This window comes from Eutrigla gurnardus (assembly GCF_963514095.1).
Source record: "Eutrigla gurnardus genome assembly, chromosome: 12".
Classification (NCBI taxonomy): Eukaryota; Metazoa; Chordata; class Actinopteri; order Perciformes; family Triglidae; genus Eutrigla; species Eutrigla gurnardus.
The window spans coordinates 19993540-20016192 of NC_139926.1; the positions used below are offsets into that span (position 1 = coordinate 19993540).

At 40.9% G+C, this 22653-nt stretch overlaps 2 protein-coding genes across 7 annotated transcripts in view; one reads left to right on the forward strand and one right to left on the reverse strand.

The window, feature by feature from the left end:
- Nucleotides 1-1121: 1121 nt before the first annotated feature.
- Nucleotides 1122-2656, reverse strand: LOC311021961 (cytochrome c-like). Its single transcript, XM_084022914.1, has 3 exons — nucleotides 2531-2656; nucleotides 1795-1971; nucleotides 1122-1714 (listed from the first exon to the last, which is right to left on the reverse strand). The coding sequence occupies exons 2-3, from the start codon at nucleotides 1964-1966 to the stop codon at nucleotides 1569-1571; spliced, it is 318 nt and encodes a 105-aa protein (XP_083879040.1). The 5' UTR covers nucleotides 1967-1971; nucleotides 2531-2656; the 3' UTR covers nucleotides 1122-1568.
- Nucleotides 2657-3944: 1288 nt separating this feature from the next.
- The window catches only part of osbpl6 (oxysterol binding protein-like 6), a 28254-nt gene continuing 9545 nt past the window's right edge, over nucleotides 3945-22653 (forward strand). The window contains exons 1-9 of one of the 6 annotated variants that reach the window (XM_084022607.1): nucleotides 3945-4141; nucleotides 11645-11890; nucleotides 18868-18990; nucleotides 19410-19463; nucleotides 20085-20198; nucleotides 20298-20468; nucleotides 21372-21507; nucleotides 21656-21759; nucleotides 22240-22332. In XM_084022607.1, coding sequence (XP_083878733.1) covers nucleotides 11744-11890; nucleotides 18868-18990; nucleotides 19410-19463; nucleotides 20085-20198; nucleotides 20298-20468; nucleotides 21372-21507; nucleotides 21656-21759; nucleotides 22240-22332 — 942 coding nt within the window. In that variant the 5' untranslated portion in view covers nucleotides 3945-4141; nucleotides 11645-11743. Of the gene's footprint in view, nucleotides 4142-11644; nucleotides 11891-18867; nucleotides 18991-19409; nucleotides 19464-20084; nucleotides 20199-20297; nucleotides 20469-21368; nucleotides 21508-21655; nucleotides 21760-22239; nucleotides 22333-22653 lie in introns of all 6 variants that reach the window. The other 5 variants (XM_084022603.1, XM_084022606.1, XM_084022602.1 and 2 more) reach the window with 5 other exon arrangements.

A 22653-nucleotide genomic window follows, 5' to 3' on the forward strand; every position in this document is an offset into this window, starting at 1 on the left:
CTTCATTTTTTAAGAGCATGAAAAGCAGATGAAGAGCAGAAGAAAAAAACTGAGACACACCACACACCACCACGGGCATTGACAACCTCACAGAGAGAGCCACGGCCGTGCATCACCCGCCGTGTGGGTCTTCTTGTGTGCAAATGACGCTGGCTGTGGTTGGCTCGGTCCCGCTGACGCTCGCTTCGTCACGCAGACAGGAGCGCAGGGTTGCTTCAGCAGTCAGGCCTCCAGCCATTTGAACCGCCTGCCCTCCTTAGAGAGTCACTGATGCTGGGCGATGATTCGCACTAAATTCATCTGTCGTCTTCTCAGCATGCGTGCTATATAGAAGGTGCGGTGTATAAAGATGTAAAAAGGGGGGATTACAGTGGTGGATGGTGATCATTAGCCTGCTTTCACACAATGCATTGCTCCACTAGATGTATATGGCTTCTGAAATGCAGAAGATCCCATGTTGTTGGCGGATTTTACAATTCAATGACATTATTCTTCAGCACTGTCGAGTTGAATGGATCCCTATGCAATCCCTGACGTGGTGATGCCTCGAGTAATCAAACTGACTAGACTGTCGCCTGAAGAACAATGCGTTTTATAGCATGTATAATAAATACTGCAATCCCACGATGCATCTAGTCCACAAGCCATAAACGTGCAGTGGAGTCGGCGGTGGTTGATATACACAATTTAATTATGGAACAGCCAATTTTATTGGCAAGAGGGTGTCAGAAAATCAAATTCCTTTACACAATATCAGGGTGCAGGTGGGACTTCTGAACGCCAGAGGGAGCTATACTCCACAGCATGAATAAAAACTAGTCTTGGCTTCCTTGTTCAGTGATTGCTTTCCATTTAAACTGCCAACATTTTGAAAAAGGGAAGAATCACCATGAGAGTATGAATAAAAACGTTTTAACCTTTGATATAGACTAGCTCATGACAAAGCCATAATCATATTTAGTGTCACATCTCATCTCCCGCACATTTGCCATCAAATGCACTTACACACAGTATATGTAACCCAACATGGAGTCCCTTCCCATTTTTACTGAGGCTAAAACAACATCTAAGCATAACAAACATTTAAAATAAATAAAAAAAAAACTCAAAAGACTCAAATATTTAGTGTCAATTTTATTCACCTTGCAATTTCAAAAAAGACATGAGAGACTGAGGTATCATCAAACTGGAAGCAGATAAGTAATATTCATTCTTGGAACAGACAAGACAGTTAATTAAGACAATTTGAATATAAATCAAAAAAACTACTGAGAATTATTTTTTCAGAATGACAATAAGCAAACATAACACACAGCTTTCAGTCCCTACATTCTGAGCACACAGTATATGGTTTAATAATTTATGTTAGAAAAGGAGCCTGTTAAAACCAGGGGATATCATTTAATCCACCACGAAGGGAGGATCAGACGCAGAGGTTCAGCAACTTATCGTGCCAGTCGATACCAGTCAGAGATTGCTTGCCATTATGCCGGATTCTGAACGGACGACAAGTCCCAGGTTGTTGGGACACATCAATGGGCAAAGGTGTGCCTGACAAAGAGTTCTCTTTATGACGTCGCGGACTTCAGGTACGCTATGAGGTCGGTGCGCTCGTTCTTCTTCTTGATGCCAGCGAAGATCATCTTGGTTCCTGGAATGTATTTCTTGGGGTTCTCCAAATACACCATCAGGGTTTCATCATTCCAGGTAATGCCTGAAATCAAAAGTGAGAATAATGTTTAATCCACATGGTCTCTTTCCATTGAGTAATCAAATACTGTACACACCATTTACCTTTGCTTTTGTTGGCATCGGTATAGGAGTAGCCCTCTGCCTGGCCCGTTTTGCGTCCAAACAGACCCCAAAGGTTAGGCCCAACCTTGTGCTTCCCACCGTTCTCCACAGTATGGCACTGGGCACACTTCTGGACAAACGCCTTCTTTCCTTTGGCAATGTCTGCAGGCATGGTTTCTGTGAATTAATAAAATACACATATATCAATTGGATTGCTGATTGATTACAAGTTATTTGTCTCGTCTGGAATAATTGAATATCCCCAGTCTGCCACAAGGGGGCGTTAAATTAAAGGTTACCCAACTAGGCCCAGCATTGTTACAAAACTTCCTTAGGTAACTTCAGTTTGTGTTACAATAAGCACTACGCATACACTTTCTGAATGTGTGATATGGTCAATTTCAGCCCCGAAAAATGGTAATCATCTTTCAAATAATGATAGCCAATATCATTTTACATGAGGTAAAAACTTGAAAGTGCAAATCGGTATTTAAAACCAAACAATATACGAATATAAATGACATCGAGACATTTTAAACAAATGTGACCCGGCTTGTAGATTCAAAAAAGAAAGTAACGGAGAATTCTCCGGAAACGGGGAAACGCCGGCTAGACCACGTTGCAGACGAAAGGAACCGGCAAAAGCAGATTATTCCCGTTAAAAAGCCACTTTCCCGAGTAAAAACGGACAGTGAAGCTTTGCGATGTTGGTGTTCAGATGTTGAAGGCTTCTTACCTGTTCTGGATGTTTTCAACCGACTTATTCAGACGCGATTTCCTCAACTCTTGTCCTCCCGCCGACTCCAAAGTGATTCACAAACTCGCTTCCTCTGTGAGAAGTTACTCCCGCTTTACGTCATCAGTCAGCTGACCCGTTTCATCATCCTCGTAGCGACAGCTCGTCGTTCGATGAACTGTCGCTCGAATTACGCAATGTGAAACATCCAGAATGAACGCTCGTGTCTGATACAGATACAGTCAAGGAAATAAAAGATAAAAAATAAAAATATAAATTAAAAACGTGACTTTTTCCATCTACTTTAATGGTCAACAGCAAAGTGTGTTTTGTCATACTTTTGTCATAGGCCTACTGATGGAATAGACTTCATAAAGTGATCTTTGTTCTGTGATGTTCTGCAGTGTTTGGCCATTGTGTGAGTAGAAAGTGTTCAGATTTAAATGTGTCCATGACGAGTTGTGAGACCCAAGTGAAAGTTGAAATTAGAGCATGTCAGAGGTCAGGTTGGGTAAGGTCAGCTGTTGGAATCTGACAGGCAGACACTTTTTTTGAGACAGACACAGACAGATGAGAAGAGTTTATGGTGGTAACCCTTCCTTATAGACTGCCTCTCGAGTTACTTTTGTGCGTAAAATATTCTCCATCAACCTCTCAAATTACGTTTGTATGTAATATGTTTGCTACTGCATGGGGAAAAGCCCAGGATATATACATATATTATAATTATATATTAATATACATATATACACACATTTATACAATAATAATTATATAATTATTATTTATATTCTTAACTGCAGAGCAATCACTATGATCACATTAGTCACATCAGAATCGTAGTGGAGTAGAAAGCATAAAGTAATATATATAAAGTAATATATTTTGGATATTCTCCAGTAAACAGCTGTACTTTATTATAGTATTTCTCTTTAGTAACTCCCTGATAAGCCTAGGGAATGCTTGCACTTCCCGTCGGTGAGAGCCGTTGCCAGGCAACCATCCAATCTCGACACACAAACAAAGGACGGTAAAAGCAGGTGATGCCTTTCTTTTAGATGCACATGATACATGATCTTTGAATATGGACGTCAGAGCTACGTACGTTCGTGATCAGGAAATGAAGCCAACACGCGTTATACACGGCGTTTAAAGGGAGGTCCCTATAGGGTGAAATAATTGGTCAGTCCGAGTCAGAGAGTGTCGTCGACTCCGCTGCCGTGTTTTGCGCCCGCCCACCGTCCTGCCAGTCTTCGATCCATCCCTGCGATTTCTTCCCGCCTAAAGCCGATCTTGCTGCAGGGAGGAGCGAGCGGAGTGCAGCTGAGCTGAGCGGAGCGGAGCATCACAGCCCGCATTCAAGGAAACGGGCAAACACAGCACTTTTATTTTTTCCTTCTTTTTTTTAAATGGACTTTCCGTAATGTTCAGCCCCCCCCGTGCAAAACACCGTCCTAAATAATACGTAATATATACATTTCGACGTGGACCCTTTATGGAAGCCGTGTGGGGAATCTCTGCCCATTGAAGGGAGACCCCCTCCCCTCGTCCCTCCATAATTGTGTCCTGCGCCAAGAACTGTAAAGACATGGTCACTACACCGCGTCTGTGGTAAGGTGTTTTTTTCTCTCTCTTATCTCCGTCTTTCAAGCTAATCTCGGTCGTGTGTGTATAACGGAAACCACGGGTGTCATAGCGATGCTGCGTGATGTTCCAAATGTAAAACAGCCGTTGTTTTCGTTGCTCCGTTCAGACCGAGAACCCCATCAGCGTCTCATCCTTTTGTATTTGCATCCCGAGTGAATCACCCGAGGACCAGTAGGACGTTAGCAGCTAGCTACCTTTAGCTAGCTGCTACTAGACGGGGCTTTTACGGGGGATGAGAGGACGATAGCGCCCCTAAAAACATGGATGCTGTTGTGTGTAGTAACGGTTAACCAACGACGACCGGGCGGCCAACTCTGTAACGGACTTTTGACGAGGTCGACGTAATGCGTCACAGTGACATATTTTTTTTTTGGTTCACCTTTTTTAACCAATGCTTCACGTCTCCTCCTCCAGCAGACAAGCCGTTTTTTCTTCGTAATATCACCTGTATTACCGACGAACACAGGTCTTCACTCGTACATTTTTTTTTGTATTCCACTCATTGCGTTGCCAGGGGTCGACATGGCAACTAATTGAAAGTTAGCCAACTTCTGTCACTTAGAGGATTGCTCCACAATATCACTCGCCTCCCTGTTTCCAACTGAAGGTCAGCCAGTGACTTTGCAGTTGTTTTAAATAGCCCGGAATCACATCACCTAAATAGCAGCAGGGGTATCCAAGTAGCTTAATGTGTTTGTAGTTTGCAAGCGTTCTCGATTATATGTTGCTTTGATCAGCATTGATGATTGATTTTCTGATATATTTCTGTGGCCTGAAGAGCCCTCCTGCTGAAGGTGTCTCCATCATCCCATTTAAAACAAACCTTTGCAGAGCTTTATGTGCTCTGCCCTTCGATATGTATATAGAGAGAGAGCCAGCCTCACCACAAAATATTGGATTCAGATTCAGGAGTAAATCTGATAATTACTCTTTTAATTAGCTCGCACATTTAAACCACAAAGTCCATTTCCAATTGAAGCACTTACAAGGCTCTTATTTGGCTTTAAGGCAAATCCTGTGACTCACAGTTTGCTTAAATGATTGGTTCTTGATCATTTTTTATACATTTTCTGTTGAGTTTTGGAATTGTAATGCGTGACATCACTCATGATTTAGAGATACCAGTGTCAATGTTCCAGTATCAAAAATTTTACATTATTTTGCTGAGCATAAAAAGGTTTTCATCAACATTTGACACTTAACAAAGTAAGCCAAAACATCTAAAATGCATCAGTGTTTCCTGACGCCAACTGTCGTATAAATGTTAACAAAAATTGATTCGAACAAGGATTCGGTGCCAACCGTCAGATCATAACAGTTTCCAATATGGGCACAACAAGTCCACCGGTGCTTAAAAAGTATTGCAGTGTGATACCCAGCTCTACCTAGATGATGTAATGTGTGCAGCGCAGGATGAACTGGCTCTGTCCAGTTGGCGTTGTTAAAAAAAAAAGGAAAAAAAGAGAAGCAGGCCACTTTAGAAGGATACTGCTCACTGCTTCCAGATGTCACACAAGGTCTACATCCTTCGTTTAGGTAAATGGTCAAACACTGCTGTGCCGATCAATATGCGTTAGTAGTTGTAAATGAAGACAATAGTTGTCCTCAAAGACCCTGTAATATAATCTCAGGACAAGAGTCTGTTTTTGTTGGCTACTTAAATTATGCAACAGAGAGGCGAGAGCAGCAAACGTGGTTCACCGTAGAGTGCTGGTCGATGATGATGGTGATATGGTGGGTGGCTCGGATGTGGTGACAACACAAACATGGAGGTCTTTCACTCCTATCAAAGAACAAAATACCATCGGCTTCATCGTATAACATGCTTGTGATGAGTGATGCCATTAGCATTCACGTGGCTTCATGTTTAACGTCCGCTAATGGCAGCAAACACCCAGATATAGAATGTTTTTTTGGGGGGGTCTTGCAGTGCTGCTTGACATATAGGGTTTGATTTTCTTCATCCCTCTCAGATCTCACAGAGACGGTGGGATTACCCCGGCCTATCTAAACCTCTCTCTAGACAGCTCTGAGTTGCCCTCCCTGGCTTGACCCACGCCAGGACAGATGATAGTCACTGCTTTATTCCTCATGCTCTATCGATCCCTGCTGGAGAAATTTGATTTCTCTCTTGCCACCACCTCGTAAGGTCCCAGCCCATTTCAGTTTTCACAAAAAAGCCTCGGAGCTTGTAGGGATTTAGCATTTCGTACACAGCCAGTTTTATAAGTGCAGTTTGTTGTTATTGCAGGTGACTGAACCTGAATCTGGTTGTTGAACTTCATAAAGGTCCTCATTCACAAGTATTATTAATGTGATGACAGATGCTGTAACTGTGTTTGCAACCATATTTGTTTGAACATAGAAAACCTAAATTAAAATAATGTGATTTCTCATAACATTTTGTGCTCAAAGGCAGAAATATTATGAACTATTAATTGGAATTGTTTGTTTTATCTAACATTCCTGATTAGTATGCAGCAACAGTGCAACGTTTTTTTCCACAAAGTCAGTTGATTCTCTGAAATATGGAGACTTGAACATTTGTATTCAATCAGACCAGAGTGTGGACTAATATAAAATTACAATTATAATTTCCCTCAATCAAGGTGATTCATTCAAATTGCTTGTTTTATTCAATAACAGTCCAAAACCCAAATATATTCAAGTAACATATGTATCTTGAATATACATTGTTAACTCAGTCTACATTTATGAACATTGTATGAACAAGTGGCTCTAAATCTTCAAGTTTAGGAAGAAATTAATTTCCTAGTATATAATCACTTGATCGCATTGGTCAGAGGTAAGATTGTTTTTCCCTCCTCTCTCTGACAGTTTTCATTATTACTCTTTGACTCGGGGAAAGTCCTTTTCTCCGAATACTCTTGCTTTTTTTGGAGCGTGAAATGAAAAAGACAGAACTTATTTAATGTGTGTGATTGAGCTGAGGGTGCATTTTGGGTGAACACGAGAGATGGGAAAGGGAAGTGAAAGTGTTTTCCTGCTTATGTAGACATTTCATGCACGAGGAACCACACAACTATAAGGACATTAGGTGGAGGATAGGCTAATTTCCATAAAGAATGCTTTGTAGTTTTGTCAGCACGGACAAATAGGCACCATGTTACAAAAATGCAGTTACAAAAATTAACCTATATGTTGTGTATCCTCTTCTATTTCCTCTTTCCATACCTACAGTTGTAACCTTAAACCAGGGTTGATCGCATACAGAGATAATTTGGCATCAGTTAAAGGAGGTTAATAATTACATAGCTTATTACGCTTTCTCTGAAAAGAGCGGCTGATTTACTTCAAATTAGTAGCAGATTTCATTAAGATTGAATCACATTAAAAATTGTGGTCTAAACTGCGTGGTTCTCCATGTCAGGTTTAAGAAGGCAAAAAGATGTATTGTTTCTCTGCGGGGTAAACAAAAATTGACGTCAATTGCATGGTGGGCCTCATTTCAGCGGCAAATGTGGTAACGGTTTTCAAGATTGGTGACATTTTACACCAACATGAGGCATTGAAAGAATGTCGACGTAAGGGCCCCTTCCCCAGACTGTTGCATAATAGTGCCATTGTTGCTCTATGTGACTGAAGGCTATCCTTTGTCCAGTCGTGTCTTGGAACATCCCAACCACATTATTACATATTATATTATTATATGAACCTCAGAATCAGACTTTCAGAAAAGGAGTTTCAGCATAAAGTAGTCTCTCTCTCTATCTCTCTCTCTGTCTCTCATTTCACCGTTCATATTTCTGGAACATACTCTATTCCTTTTGCACAAAGCATCATTTTATTTATCTTTATAGTCCCACATGGCAAATTTTGCTTGCAGCAGAGCGACACCACAAACAGCTCATCCACCACTAAACAGAATAAAAAACATTAATTAGAAAAGGTATCATGTGATAGCGGTAAAGGCACAAAGTGATAGCAATATGTAAAACATAAATTTGAAAACACATACATTTGCCACACATCATCATTTAACAATCACATACTTGTGAGGTCAGTAGTGTTTGGTGTTACTTGAGGTCTTGACCAGGATCTTAATGAGTTTCATTGCTGTGTCCACGTGGCAGGCTGGCTCGTCCTCCCTCTTAAAGGACCATAATCATGGTGACGGGATTTAGAAGATTAAGCTCATGACTAATCAAGTCCTGATTGGACGTGCCCCAACATATAACCTGGCGTTGTGTGGAGAAACACTGCTGTCCATCTAAACAGGAGTCAAACAGACAATGTGTGACCTCATATTTAAGAATCCTGCATTCATCTTTCCTTGTGAATGTTTACCACCAGAGGCTAATCTATGCTTGGCACCACCAGTTTACCCTACAAAACTTAAACTTTTAGACTGTTAGTTGGCAAACCAAGACACTTGATGAAGTCAAAATCAATCATAAAGTTTTATTGATCAAATTATGTCATTCTTGATAACAAGTTTCACTTTGACTTGCAGTACAGCAGCTTTATATGTGGCATTTCATTTCAGATGCTGTTTATGTCTCTTCATTTATAGTAAATATCACTGAAAGGACTCAGAATTCAAGTTTACAAACTATATTGGACACTGCATTAAAATGGTGAAGTGTACACTTAAAGTACTTCTCAATTTTGCGTCTTTATTGGGTCAAGGAGAGTGGATCTATTAAATAGGCTAAGTGCAATACTCTGCCTGAATGGACTTAGCACTGTGTCTCACAGTAGCTTAGATCCTAGTTGGCTTAAGACAGGCCAGGGATGATGACGTAGTTAAAGTAGCTGAATTATAGATTATAGTGTGTGAGTATACTGCATGGTTGCTTGTGAGAGTGCATACTGCTGAAGTGTGCAGAGCTGCTGAGTGGACTCTGGGAGTTTCCCCTGACACATGGGTAGACTAATCGACCCATCCTGTAGTTAAAACCACAGGGTGCTCCCCAGTTTAATACCATGTCTGTCAACACAAATTTATGTTGATAATCCAGCTCTGGCATCATCTAGCCTTAATAACATAATTAATTATATAATACTTACATACAAAATATAATGTAGAACTTACAGTAGATGTGGACAATTTAGCACTATAGTTTTGTGTCTAAGCCAGGTCTGCAAGTAACAACAATTATCTTGGAATCAATATAAAATGAGAGAAAGTGGGGAAAACATCCATACAAATGTATTAAACCTAATGTAATGTCATCCAATTGCATTTCATTTTCTGACAAATGGGCCCAAACCCAAATATATTCAGCTTACTATCACAAAAGACCAAAACAATCAGCAAATTGTCATCTGAGAAGCTATAACCCGGTTATGTTTAGTCTAATTAGCATATTTACCAAAACATTTTTTTTGCGTCTTATCAATTATTCAAATAGTTGATTCATTTTCTGTTGATGAATCAACAAATTGTTTCAGATTTAACCATAGTATTGTTTTATAGAGTAGTTACACACAGGCTGAAAATGCATCAAGTGCAGCACTTAATAAACCATGCACCAATGCAACATTGCCTTCCTCTGTACACAATTTATTGTGGAGCTGTTTGTGAAGATAAACAACTTTTTGTTCATTTTTACCCACAGTACTTCTATCTGTTTCCCAGCCCGTTCTTCTGTGTAAATACTGCATCTTCTGAACATTATCCCCAAAGGTCACACTAAACAAGGTTTGTTTATATGTTTGTTTTCCTGCGACTTGCAATGAATGTATGTTTTATCAGTGCTGTGACCTCCTGAGAGCTTAGACAATTACACAGCACCACTGCAGGCAGTAATATGGGTGTGAGCGTGCAGCGGTGCCATGACTAATGACGAAAATAAGCACTCCCCCTTGCTATCTGAACATAAGGCCAACCAGACATTTTGGATCTTGGATATTTACTCAAAATATACTACATATACTGACAGAGTTTTTATATTTATAAAGGCTACTCTGGGAGCTCCGTCGGTGTATAAGCTGGTATAAGATAGTATCACTGGTTATTAAGTTATCAATCTTCTGCAGCGGAGGCAACGACACACAGACGAATTGATTCAGTGATCTGCCACCTTTCCTGATAGTAAACAGATAAATTGATCAATCTGCCAATTCTTTTCTTAATTCTGAGCCTGCTATGAAAACATTCAGAAAACATGCCCAAGAGCCAAGGTAACATCATGAAGTGTCCTGTTTTGTCCAAGCACCAGTCAACACCTAAAGATATCTAATTTATTATGATTTTCAATAAAGATTTGAGAAGCTGGAATGAACAAATCTTGGATATTTTTGCTTGAAGCATGATTGGTTGTATCAGCGATTCTGGGCCGAAACATAAATGATCACATTCATCTGTTTTTACCTCACGATCCGCTAGCTGCCCGCCCCGTAAGCAGGCCGTCAAAAAAACGCGTCTCTCTAGGCAGCCTAGGCTCCGAGATCGCACACAAAAACTAAGCTAAAGGAGGTCAGCTGACGGTGTTATCAGAAGCTAGAATGGCGGAATCCAATCCAATACCCAAGAAGAGAAAGAGTGAGAGAATACCAGCGTGTATTTTCCAAGACCAGAATAAGCATGTAGTAATTCAAAAGATAGTCCAGGGAAGGCAGTTTTCTGTTAACCTGTATGAGTACTAGACATTCATATTTCACCTCATTCCAGATGTGAATGTGATCTTGATGCCGTTTTATAGTGGCATATTCTCTTTTGTGGCCCTGGAAAGCCCACAGAGATGGCATACTGGGATTCGAGGCTCGAGCTAGCTACAATATCAGCAATTCAAAGATGGAGGGAAAATGTTGCCAATAGTTTAGCCTTCTGCTATTTGTGGCCGTCATGGCTGTGCTTCAGCAGTAAGCCTACGCAGATTAGAACGAGACTAGAAAATGTTGCTAACAGTTTTGCCTTCTGCTAAGCATAGCCAGGAGCGGCCAGCTATGGTTATTTTCCACATTTTCTCTCCATCACTGAAACACTTCACTGATATTGCCATTGACTATTTTTTGATAATCCCTCTTCTGTTTTTTTGGGTTGCTCTGCAGTGTAGGCCTTTGCTGCCAATGTTTGCAATGCAGGATATCCCGCTGAATCAGGCCTTCACTGAAACATGCAAATGCATCTGAATTTGTACAGTAGCAGTTGGAACAATAGGAATGCCCTCTCTCTGAAACACCTGAGAGTCTCCCTTCAAAGGCTAGATTCTCTAAAGCCTGAAACCAGAGTCAAGAGGAGGTGAAGAAGTCTAGATTTCTCTCTCTCAATCTTAAAAAGCTATGCTTCAAAGAGTAGCTCACGGGTACAGCCAACTGAGCATCTGTGAGTGAGATTAACATATTCAAATTGATGGAGGATAGTTCTGAAAGCCTAGAGGCCCAGACACTCATTTCTTCAAGGAGTGAACTAGATTACTAGTTGTTTGATGAACGACAGTGTGACGATAGAATGAGGACTGCAAAATAGATGGTGTAAATTCCTGACCTTTTGTTTTTCAGATGAACAACAAGCAGTGAGGGAGAGAAACTGTCAGAGGATGCTCCTGATCTTCGGGGACCAGTGCTGAGGGAGGTCCACGGAGCCAACTGGGGCCCACCATGTCTCACCACCAACACTACCAGCGAGGCCCCCACGGCCGCACCATGAGCTCTGAGGAGAGGAGCGCCCCGCAAGTCAACAAGACCTCCACGCCAGTTCACAAGAGCGCCTCCTCCTCTTCCTCTTCCCAGCGCGACAGCCGACAGGTAATTGCCAGGCTACGTTAAATTTCTAGGGATATACACCCTTCAAATGAATGTAACCTTAGCAGTGGTAATATAGGGAGGAGTGAATATCATTTAGGGGTCCTGCAGTCTTCTGTCAGGGCCATCCTCTTTAGACAAAGAGAGTTTATGCAATCGAAAAACAGGCAGATAGAAGGAAAATGCCAGGAAATAGTAAAGCATGACTTATTATGTCAGCTGTTTTAGTGTGTGAGACAAAAAAAAAAAAAAAATCTGCTGCCCCAACATTTCTCTGTACATGTTTTATGCACAGTTAGTGTTTTCTTTGTAGGGCTATCCTCGGTTTACTTTGTTGACTAAAGCTGGATGCACACTTTACGTTTTAATCTGCCCTTCTGCACAACCAAAACAAATGGTATCACCTCTGCGCTCCCACTGTAAAAAAATAAATTCCCCAGTCACAACGTGGTCACTCAAACTAACATGAACACGGTTTTGTCTATTGAGTATTCCAATGACGTTTCGTTCAAATAAGGTGAAAAGTTGAGAAAAACAAAAAGGCAGCATACAATTATACTGCTGACTCAAAGCAGGAAATATTGACAGATGGTTGAGAAGATGAAAACAATATGTTTTGCCAGGTCTGTAATGAAGTTGAGTTTTATTTATGTCTTGGTCTTAGTCCGGGATTCCTTGGACTACTTGATAAGTTATATATATATATATGTCAAGTTGTTTTTCTATTTTCCCTCTGATTATAAATAGTCTATTCCCTCATGAAGTCCGTTAGGAAAAAGACTACAGACTATCTACCCTACAACACCTTATCAACTGATTAGATGACTAATCAGCTGTTAGAGCAACCCTAATTCCCTGGTTAGTAAGTAAAAACCTTGCAGAGGCATGGTAAACAAGGAGACACGCTCTTATTTCACAGTTCACAGGACAAGTGCTTCAACTTAACCCCTGCAGGAAGCTATCCGAAGCCCCCCGCCCTCCTTAGCTCACTGAGCTTTTGTGGCCGCGCAGAAACGGGAAACCGTAACTGGAATCTCTGACATCACAGCTTTTCCGTCGGCAACGGGTGATGAATATTTCATGAGCGGCAGGCGGTGGCTTGGTGCTCCACTGAACATGTGGTGCACTCTGGTACGCTGTGTGGGAGCCCAGCTTGTGTGTGCAGGAGATGGCTCTCTGAGGAGAAGCAAAGGAGTTGGTTTGAGAAACTGGGCCTGTTTGAAGCGCACTGTCGAAGGCCTGCTGTTTGATGAGGCAGACAGTTAACCCTTCTGTCCATTGTTCCTTTCTTTCATATCGCTACTTGCTTTTGATAACAGGGCCTTCATGGGTGAAAGGGTTCAGCATTTCATTTCCCAGCGGATCCATAATCTGAAAGCCAGCTAAATCCGAGAGGAAGGTTATCTACGAGCAGTTTTTTTCTTATTAATCTCTTTTAATGTGTTAAATAAAGTCGGGTACTATCTAAAGAGGCAGCTGCTAAGATGGCAATAAAGTCTCTGTCAAGAAGATTCCCTTCAATTTCACGAGATCAAGACTTCAAGATAGTCAGCGGCATATTGAAGGAATCAGCAGCCCATCGTGCATTGAATGGGGAATAAGTTCTTGATTGTGTTGCTCAGCTGTTTTGTGTTATGATGTAATTGTGTTCGCCAAGTGACGCTGTGATGTATCTGTGGACAATCTAGAACTTAAAGTATTTTGAGTTTTAGCTCACACCAAAGAAAGAAAGGGCATATGTCTCCGGCATATTTTGAAGTCCATTTTAAGAGAGAAAAGAGAGGAAATGAAAGTTAAATGTATTTAGCCTTTATAATGGGACATACATACATGAAACTGAGAAGGGTTTATGACTATCTAAGTAGACGTAGCTTAACGGTAGAGAGCCATAGAGGGGTGTTGCTCTCCACCCACACCTCCCTCACCTGTGTTGGATCCGGACAATTTAATTTAATCTAATTGTTTTCCCTCCTCGTTTGTGAAAGATGGAGGTGTTCAGGGAAAGGTTACGTCTGCCTTTGCAACCACAAAGGAAGGCTCATAATAGATTATTTTTATTGCTAACAAAACAATCACAATACAAGGTCTTTTCATGAGCTGTTCTGGAGCTTTCGTATGACACGGTCTTCCCCGTGTTCATAGATGTCATAGCTGATTTTTCTAAAGTATCATTATTTAAAAACTGACTGAAATATGACTGACATGCGAGGATGTCTCCAGCATAGATGTGTTAATTGACATCATGCTAGTTATACCTGCATGTTCTCTGTGTTTTAACCTTAATGATAGTTTTCCTGCATCACCTTCTGCTTAGTGTTCTGTCGGGGAGTTTTTAACAGTATTGTGTCAGTGGACCGCTGTAGAGGATATGCATTGATACATCTTCCCTTGGAAAATCCTAAGGAATCACAGTAGAGAAAAGACCTTAGCTAGCTTGGCTGGGAACTCAGTTTTAAGGGAAAATCAGAGTAGGGCATTTTGCTGGGGGAGCCTTAAATGAGATCCAGCCCCCATTTTCTAATCAATATATGTCACAATCCCCTCTGCTGAAGACTACTGTCCTCATGAGAGCAATTAAAGGCAGCAACTGCGGTAAGCTCAGACTCCTCTCTCTCAAACACACACACACACAGTTTGTGGATCAAGACGATACACATTGATCCAGGATGTCGCTGCGACTATCCGTTCTTTCTCTTGTTGCTTGTCATTTCCTCGTTAGATAACAGGTTTTCGACTTGAAGATAGTAGGAGGGACAGATGGAATCGCACTCTGCGTTGGCAATTAATATTTAAGAAAGGTCCCTTTCATTTGTGAGAGTGGATACATCACAGATTATCAGTTGCTATGAGGTCAGGCAATGTTTTCATGGTAATGACCAGAACATAGCGATGTTACTGTAGATGAAAGGAAGATGGAGCACTTTCACTGACAGCTGCATCAATCAGTGTCTTCCCTCTTCTTTGTTTATTCTATAGCCAGATTATCATAATGTCTAACGGTCTGGTTTGAACAACAGACAGATCAATGCAGAAACAGAGGAGATGATGGAGAACAGAAACTGGAATATGAAATATGTAAAGTAACAATAACAGCACACAGGCAGTTTTCATTTTAGATAGTCGACACATCCAGAGTCTCCCTCCTCTTCCTCAGTTATCTGAAAACTTGATAAACACAGTCGTAGGATGGTTAAGCAGGATCGTAGTAGAAGACCATGCTGGTCTCTCAGGGTGTTAGCTTCTCTTCCGTTGGGCAGCCCACCCTCCCACTCGTAGCTTTACTGCTGAGCCAGCCAGACACTGCAGTGAAATCCATCCTCACAACAATTCCTTTGTGGTTATTAGTTGCTGAAATATCATCGTCAAGTGGTTATTGTGGAAGACGAGGTGGGAACGCGTTGCAGTCATTCTATCAAGGAGTTGAATTGCTTTGAATTATTTAGTATTTTTTGTTTCGTGGAGAACACACAGCTACATAGTGATGAATTTAGTTGTAAAAGAGCTTTTTTTTTCAGTTCTCTGGAGATCTTGAGTTTAGCAGATAGTCAAATTGTCTATATATAACAAAAACATAGTTTGGTGAAATTGATAATGGTTGCTTATGTATGCCTTTTTTAAGAGCCATTTAAAAGTCATCAAGTGTTGTTGTTTATGAATTCATCGTTTTTCTATGAACTAATTGATTAATCGACTATTTGTTGCAGCGCTATTTGTTGCAGCTCTACTTGTAATGTGACACTGTTCTTTAAAAAACAAAAACAAGAGGTTGTTTTCTCAAGATTGTGAAATAATGACTTAGTTATCTTGGACAAGACAACCTTTTCTCGTGAAAGTGAGATATTTATTCTATTTTCTCAAGAAAACATCCTGTTTTCCCCAGATGATAATATGACGATAAGAACACAAACCTGTATCTTGAGATGCTTAACTTGTCACCTCGATACAACAAAATATAGTAAAATGATTGCAGTTATAGCCATTTTTCCACCAACCAAAATTGCCCTTATTTTTCTTTATTTTGGTAATCAATGATTATGTAAGGCCGTTAGATCTAGAAGCCCTGTGGAAGATTACACAAATTAATCTGTTTTTAATACCTCATTTAGTTGTATTCCACTGAGACTACAGTACACCGGTAATGTAGGAAGTAAAGGGAAGTGATCTGAAATAATATTAAATTATTTTGATTTAAATTTGACTGTTTTGTTTATGCAGTGCAGCAATTAAGTAAGTACAGTCTTCAGCAGTCAGCAACAGTATAGACAGTTACTCACATATATCAGTGTCTGTGTTAGAAGCAGATATGTGAGAGAAACTTGTCATCAAAAGTGGGCTGTTGTACTGATATTTATAGTGCTGATTTAGCATAAGGTGTCCCAGAGGAGTGTTCGTCCTTTCTCTTGCTCAAGGAGACCGTAACTGTATAGTTTGAGTCATTGCGGCATTAAAGGGTCTTCTGTGCTACGGCGTCACTGCAGGTGGTGGGTACCAGAAGACTGACACGGGATTGATTCAGTTGATGATCGGGATTACAAGAGTCATTTTTTGGTTCTGGCATCTACTGAAATCCATGTTGTTCCACTGATATGATTTGAAAGGGAGACAAACAGAGGCAAAAAAAAGCTAAATCAATTCAAAGATATCCGGTATCAAACGAACAAGCTCGAGGAACAAACCTTTTACATTTTTGACATAGAAAAGCAGACAGCCTTTGACTGAGTCTGCCACAAGAAGAACCTTTATTAAAGGGGTAGACTCACCAAGAGGCTCATTCAGCTTTAAATTATTCTGCAGCGAGATCAATGAATGTGAGCAGAGTGCAGGAAATCACTTTGGCTTAATTCAGTTGGGTTGTCGGGGGTCAAATAACAAAAGCAAACCCTCTGACTGTGCCAGTAATTTCCATATAAACTGATAGATGGCATATACTTTGCAATTTACTTGGAGCCAGAGGTTGAGTAGACCGGTTCCTCGTGAGGAATTTGTTGATTTATGTCGTTAATGGTTTGGATCTTAAAATAAGGCCCAGAAAGTGCATTGAATTGCAATATTTGCAACACAAGTCCTGTTTTATTTAGTATATTGAGTTATGAATTTAGAGCCAGTTGAGAGTCTGTTTGTAATGCCCCAGATAACACACAGGAAGTTCGTCTGAAGGGTTTTTCAAAGCCTGCAGCTTGTTATTGCCTCTTAGGGAAGGTGCTCATCATGTGGCTGTTGATGTATCAATCATTTTACAGTATATAGGTGAGTTGTTCAACTGATAATGACCTCATCACTTTGGTCGTAATGAGTCGGCCGCTACCTTTTGCGATATGATTGCTTTGAACGTACATTTTGTTAATGAAGTCGAGCTCCTCCACTTCCTCGGCTGCACGGTGCCACTGAAGGGCGGGGTTGTCGTCGGCGGAGAAACATGACCTCATTACCAAACTGATCTGTTTGCCCGGTCATTAGATTAAACAAGCTGTTGTCTCCCTTTGTTAAATGTCCTGCAAGCCAAGGTCGGGTGTCGTAACGCACACCCAACGAGCTGTCTTGAAGGCTGCAGCATCACACTGAGCAGCGGAGAGCCACTAGCAATCGTTTTTTCCGGAGATGCTTGTGCATGTTAAGTTGTTTGTTTTTGCCTCGAAGGCTGCTTCAAGTATAAAATTAAAAATCTGACCTACTTCGCCAATATTGCATTTAGATGCATTCCATTTTTATTAATCCCTTGGATAACAGCCTAAAACTGCATGTCATGTTGAGATATTGCTAAAGTACCCAATGGTATGGTAGACCATATTGCAGTCAGACGTTAAGCTGCATTGTGAGTCTTAACGCTCCATTAATATCGTAGTTGCAGATGAAAGCCTATTGCAAGATATTGCGTGATGCAGTTTAAAGTGCTGGACAGTTTATACCATTCAGAATCTAGACCCTAGGTTGTCCTACTGTTGCCAGATTAAAAAAACTGATTATACTGGGAATATCGGAGGCATTTAGTAAAATGACTGCTTCTAAACAACACTGTCTCCTACGGCATAATAGCAGAAAAAAATAAAATAAAATAAAAAAATATATATATATACACATATATATTCTTAATTACTAATACATCAATACATGCTGATATCTGCTTACTACTAAATAACAGTGTGTTATAAACAATTTATAAAATTGATATACTGCTTATAATTCTGGTCTTATAATTTTGGGTATAGTCAATCAAGGCCATTAAAAAAACTATTCTTAGCAAATGAATACCTTAGAAAACATTTGTTGTTAACCAAAGACCATCAAAAACAACTTTCTAGTTAACTAAATCCATATAAAACTATTTCATTTTTGCAAATCAATAACATAGAGTACTTTTTTTTGTTATCCAACAATGTAGTGCAGAAGAACAAGTTTATAGTGATTTATTACCATGGAATTGATTACGATGGGTCGGCCCTGAATACACAGAAGAACACTTACAGGAAAGTAAGGTTTAAAGTAAGGTTAAGTCGGTTAAAATGTCCAGACTGGATAACTTCTGAAAGATGCTGAATGCATCGAGTCAGGCTTGTACAGCAGGATGCCGATGAGCCTTCACAGTTCCTGGTCGCTTTGCTGCCAACAACGCTGTTATCCCATGATTCCCAGTGTGCCTCCCCCCCCCCCCCATGATGCGATGGTGTGATGTTATACCTGTCCCTGTCTGGCTTTGCTGTTCCTCGACTCTAGAAGTGTCACATTGATTTACAAACCCACCAGCATTAGGAACAGCACAGTCAGGAGAAAGCTAATGGTGTGGAAATGCTGAGAGGGCAGGATGAATTTAAATGGGGCAGTATTTCTTTAAATGTGTAGTACGTGGGGAGAAGAATAAAGAAGTGTTAAGTGCATTCCTATGATTATCTTCTGTCTATCAGACTGTGGGCAGGACAGGAGCATCTTTGCTTTCATTACAGCGAGTGGATTAGTTCCCACATTGTCTTTTTATCCCTCTCTAGGAGGCAGACAGCTGGGAAATCATCGAGGGGCTGAAAATCGGCCAGAGCAACGTCCAGAGGCCCGATAAACACGAGGGTTTTATGTTGAAGAAGCGGAAATGGCCCCTGAAAGGATGGCACAAGGTAAGATGCGAAGGCAAAGCGAGACACGAAAGCTTTCGTTGGTGGAAAAATACTTTCATAAGCAGCCGCTCCTTGAATGTTTGCTGTCTACAAGAAGCAATACAGTGAGTTCCCCTTTTCATGCACCTTGCTTTAGCCTCTCTTGGCCTCTTCCGCAAGCGACATTTCCTTTTGAAGTCACCACCCTCAACATCGGCTTAACCGTTGTTTTCTCAAAACGTGGAAACCAGTCCCTGTTGCCATCATAATGAACTCACAACATCACGAAACACACAGAGCCTACGACTTACTGTGAAAGAATACATGGTAGACAACTTGAATCCCCAATATATGAACAGGTCCAATGTGATTCTCTATTCGATGTCCGCCCTTCCTGTTATTTAACCGACACATTATTTTTATTCTTGTATTCTCTGCAGCGTTTTTTTGTTCTGGACAATGGTATCCTGAAGTACTCCAAGTCCCCCATTGATGTAAGTAACCCTGACTACAACCCACAGGCAGAAACAGGGGCAGCCTGGCCTGACATCAGCTTGGTTTGGGAATGAGTCAGCAGAAACTCGGGTCATGATGTTCAATGTGTTTCAGCACGCCGTGTCACTTTGCAGGAAAGCTCACATTTTAACGGGAAATGTTAAAATCTAGCACGACTGTGAAGAAACCACTGCATGGATGCTTGTTCTCACTTTTTAACATTGTTACTGTACTTTATTTTCATCCTACTTTTGGATGTTTTTTCTTTTTCTTTTTGCAAATAAGCTAAGATAGTCCTCAATACTGAAATGATTTATTGATTATTGGAGTTGTTGCCGTTTACATTTGTGTAGATGAAATAATCAATCAATTGACTAATCCTTTCAGCTCTGCCTGTTTGGCTAAACAAATTTCCCCTGATGAATGTCTGAAGGCTAAAATGTATTTAAAGTGAACGCAGTATGAACAATTCTTTGGTTTCTTCAGACTCTAGTTTGAAAGAAGTTCATTATAAATCTACTTACAGATAAAAAATGATGTCTGCACAAAATGTACGAATGATTTGAGTCACTGTAAAGCCTGAGGACACTGTGCTGTCAGTAAACAAATATGTCCCTTAGATCCAAAAAGGCAAACTTCATGGCAGCATTGACGTTGGCCTCTCAGTCATGTCCATCAAGAAGAGAGCCCGTCGCATCGACCTGGACACCGAGGAGCACATCTATCACCTGAAGGTAACACCGATGGGACCAGTCAGTATTGTCTTTCCAAGCGCGATGAAAAGGGCAGGAGGTCAGCGGGCGACAGAGTTGAAAGGCTGTCTTCGTCTTTAGGTCAAATCTCAAGACATCTTCGATGCCTGGGTGTCCAAGTTGCGTCACCACCGGCTTTACCGACAGAACGAGATCGTGCGATCTCCGCGGGAGGCCACCATGCGTACGTTTCCTCCCCCGGCTGCCATGGAGTCCCCCCAACCTGCCTCGAGTGTGGCGCGCGAAGCCAAGGTGAGCCCTCGCAACAAATCATCTCATGATTAGTTTGTACATCAGCCAATTAATCCTCTTGTTTTTAAAATGTAAGAAAATAGTGAAAACATTTCTGTGGCAGGTTCCCAAAGCTGGAGGTGACTTCTTTAAAATGTCTTGTTTTGTCAGACTTACAGTCCAATTTGATGTCTACGTGGGCCTCTCTAATGAAAGCAGCCTGAACATTTTTCATACTTCTACTGTGTATTGAGATTAAAAGCAGTCTCCCTTAATTAATTATGTATTCAAGAAGGGTACTTCATGGACAATGAGAAACTGGGGTCGTGTACCAAAATATACTCCAGTAAAGAGGAAGTAAAAGTCACAGAAAGGTCACAGACACAACGGGAAGTCTTTTTGTGTTTGTGATTGTGTCTCTGTTGGGATCACCCACCTGATAACTTTGTAGTGTGCAGTGTTGTCTTCTCCATTACCCCAATGTAACACTTACGTTACAGTTCTCTGTTTAGTTTGAGCTCCCGGTCCTTGTTTCCGTGTCTTAACTGTGTGTAAATGTGGGGATGCAGCCAGAGCAGGTTCTCCTGGGAGTGTTGTTCTGTGCCTCATGGAGGCCCTTAGATGTGATCTGGATCCAGAGCAGCTGGCTGCACCTTGATGACTTCTCCCAGAAGAATAGATTAAATACGAGACTCCAATCCGAGAGTCAGAATCAACTGCTACTGTCAAGGAAGAAGAAATTCTCAGCATGGAAGCATTTGCACATGCTTCTAAAAGATGATAATACAACATAATAATAGGATATTCCTTCTTCCACTTGAAAAACTGATCAAAAGTCTTCCCACTCCTAACAGTGTCGAACATTACAGTAAACTCACAGACAAAACAACCGCACCTCTGTGTCTCTGTGTCATCCTTCAGCAGGCCAAGCCAAGCAGCTTGCCGTGGCAGCCAGCGGCCCCGAGCAGCAACAGCAGCCTGCCGGCCTCCTACAGTAACGGCCAGAGCAAGGTGGTGGCTTGGCTGCAGGAATCAGAGGAGATGGACAAGTGCGCGGAGGGTGAGTGCAAATTTTCCTCCTCCTGCTGGGAACAAATGTGATTTTGTAAAGAAGTGGTTTGAATAATGCCTCAGGCCTCTACGAACCCTGAGAGGAGGATTGATGATGTCATTTCACACTGAATGTGGTTGTGGGAATTTATCTACAGAGCTCTCACGATGCCAGTCCAATCTGACTGAGCTGAGCCGGCTATTGCAGAGTTTGGAGATTCTACAAAGGACACAGTCAGCACCCAACTTCACGGATATGCAGGTGAAGAAAGGATACACAGAAACGCATGCACATGCACAGAGAGCGGGGGAAGTCATTTTGTTTGTGTTTCACTTAGAGGTTTATTGGTGTAACGATGGAGGTGTGTCAGTCTAAGAAAGATTAACCTTTTAAACCTCAGCAGCCACCTTCACTTCCTGTCTAGACAGGAAGGATTCAGCCGTATAAAACACCTGCCAGCTTCTCTAACTGATCATTATCTATGATCCATAGATCTATATATATAGATCTATGACTATCTATCTATTAAATTACGTTTTTTGGCTGTAGTTTTTGGCTGAAATCTATATTTATTTTCTTAACACCACACACTTCAATGTCAATATTTTGTTTGCAACTCATTTGCGGGAACCTTCTTGATTTGCATTTCACCGCAACCAATGCTTGTTTTTGTTGTTTGTTTGCTTATTAGTTGTGTTATTAACCACGTTTTGCATATTTTGATCCACGTGTGCCACAAAGACCAATTGTGTAGAATTGTCAAAGAAAGAAAAGCGCTTGAACAGAAGATGGAGAACAAAAAGTGTCGGCAAAGATGCAAAATTCCAGCTTCAGGTACCTCTTTTCAGATATTTGCTCTGCGACATAAAGTCACTCACACGACACACACAACACACAAACACACACACACAATACACAAAGGTATCAAGAAGTCTCCTTGTAATTATTAATAATTATTAATAATATAATAATGCTATAATTCTCATGCTATAATTATTATAATTAATTATGACAATTATTGCGTATTATATATATTATTATATAAAAAAAAAAAATATATATATATGATTTCACTTTTGTTTGGGTTGGATTTTTATTTGAATAGACAGACATTTTGCACATAAATTGGTCTGCGCTGCAACTGGCACTAATGCG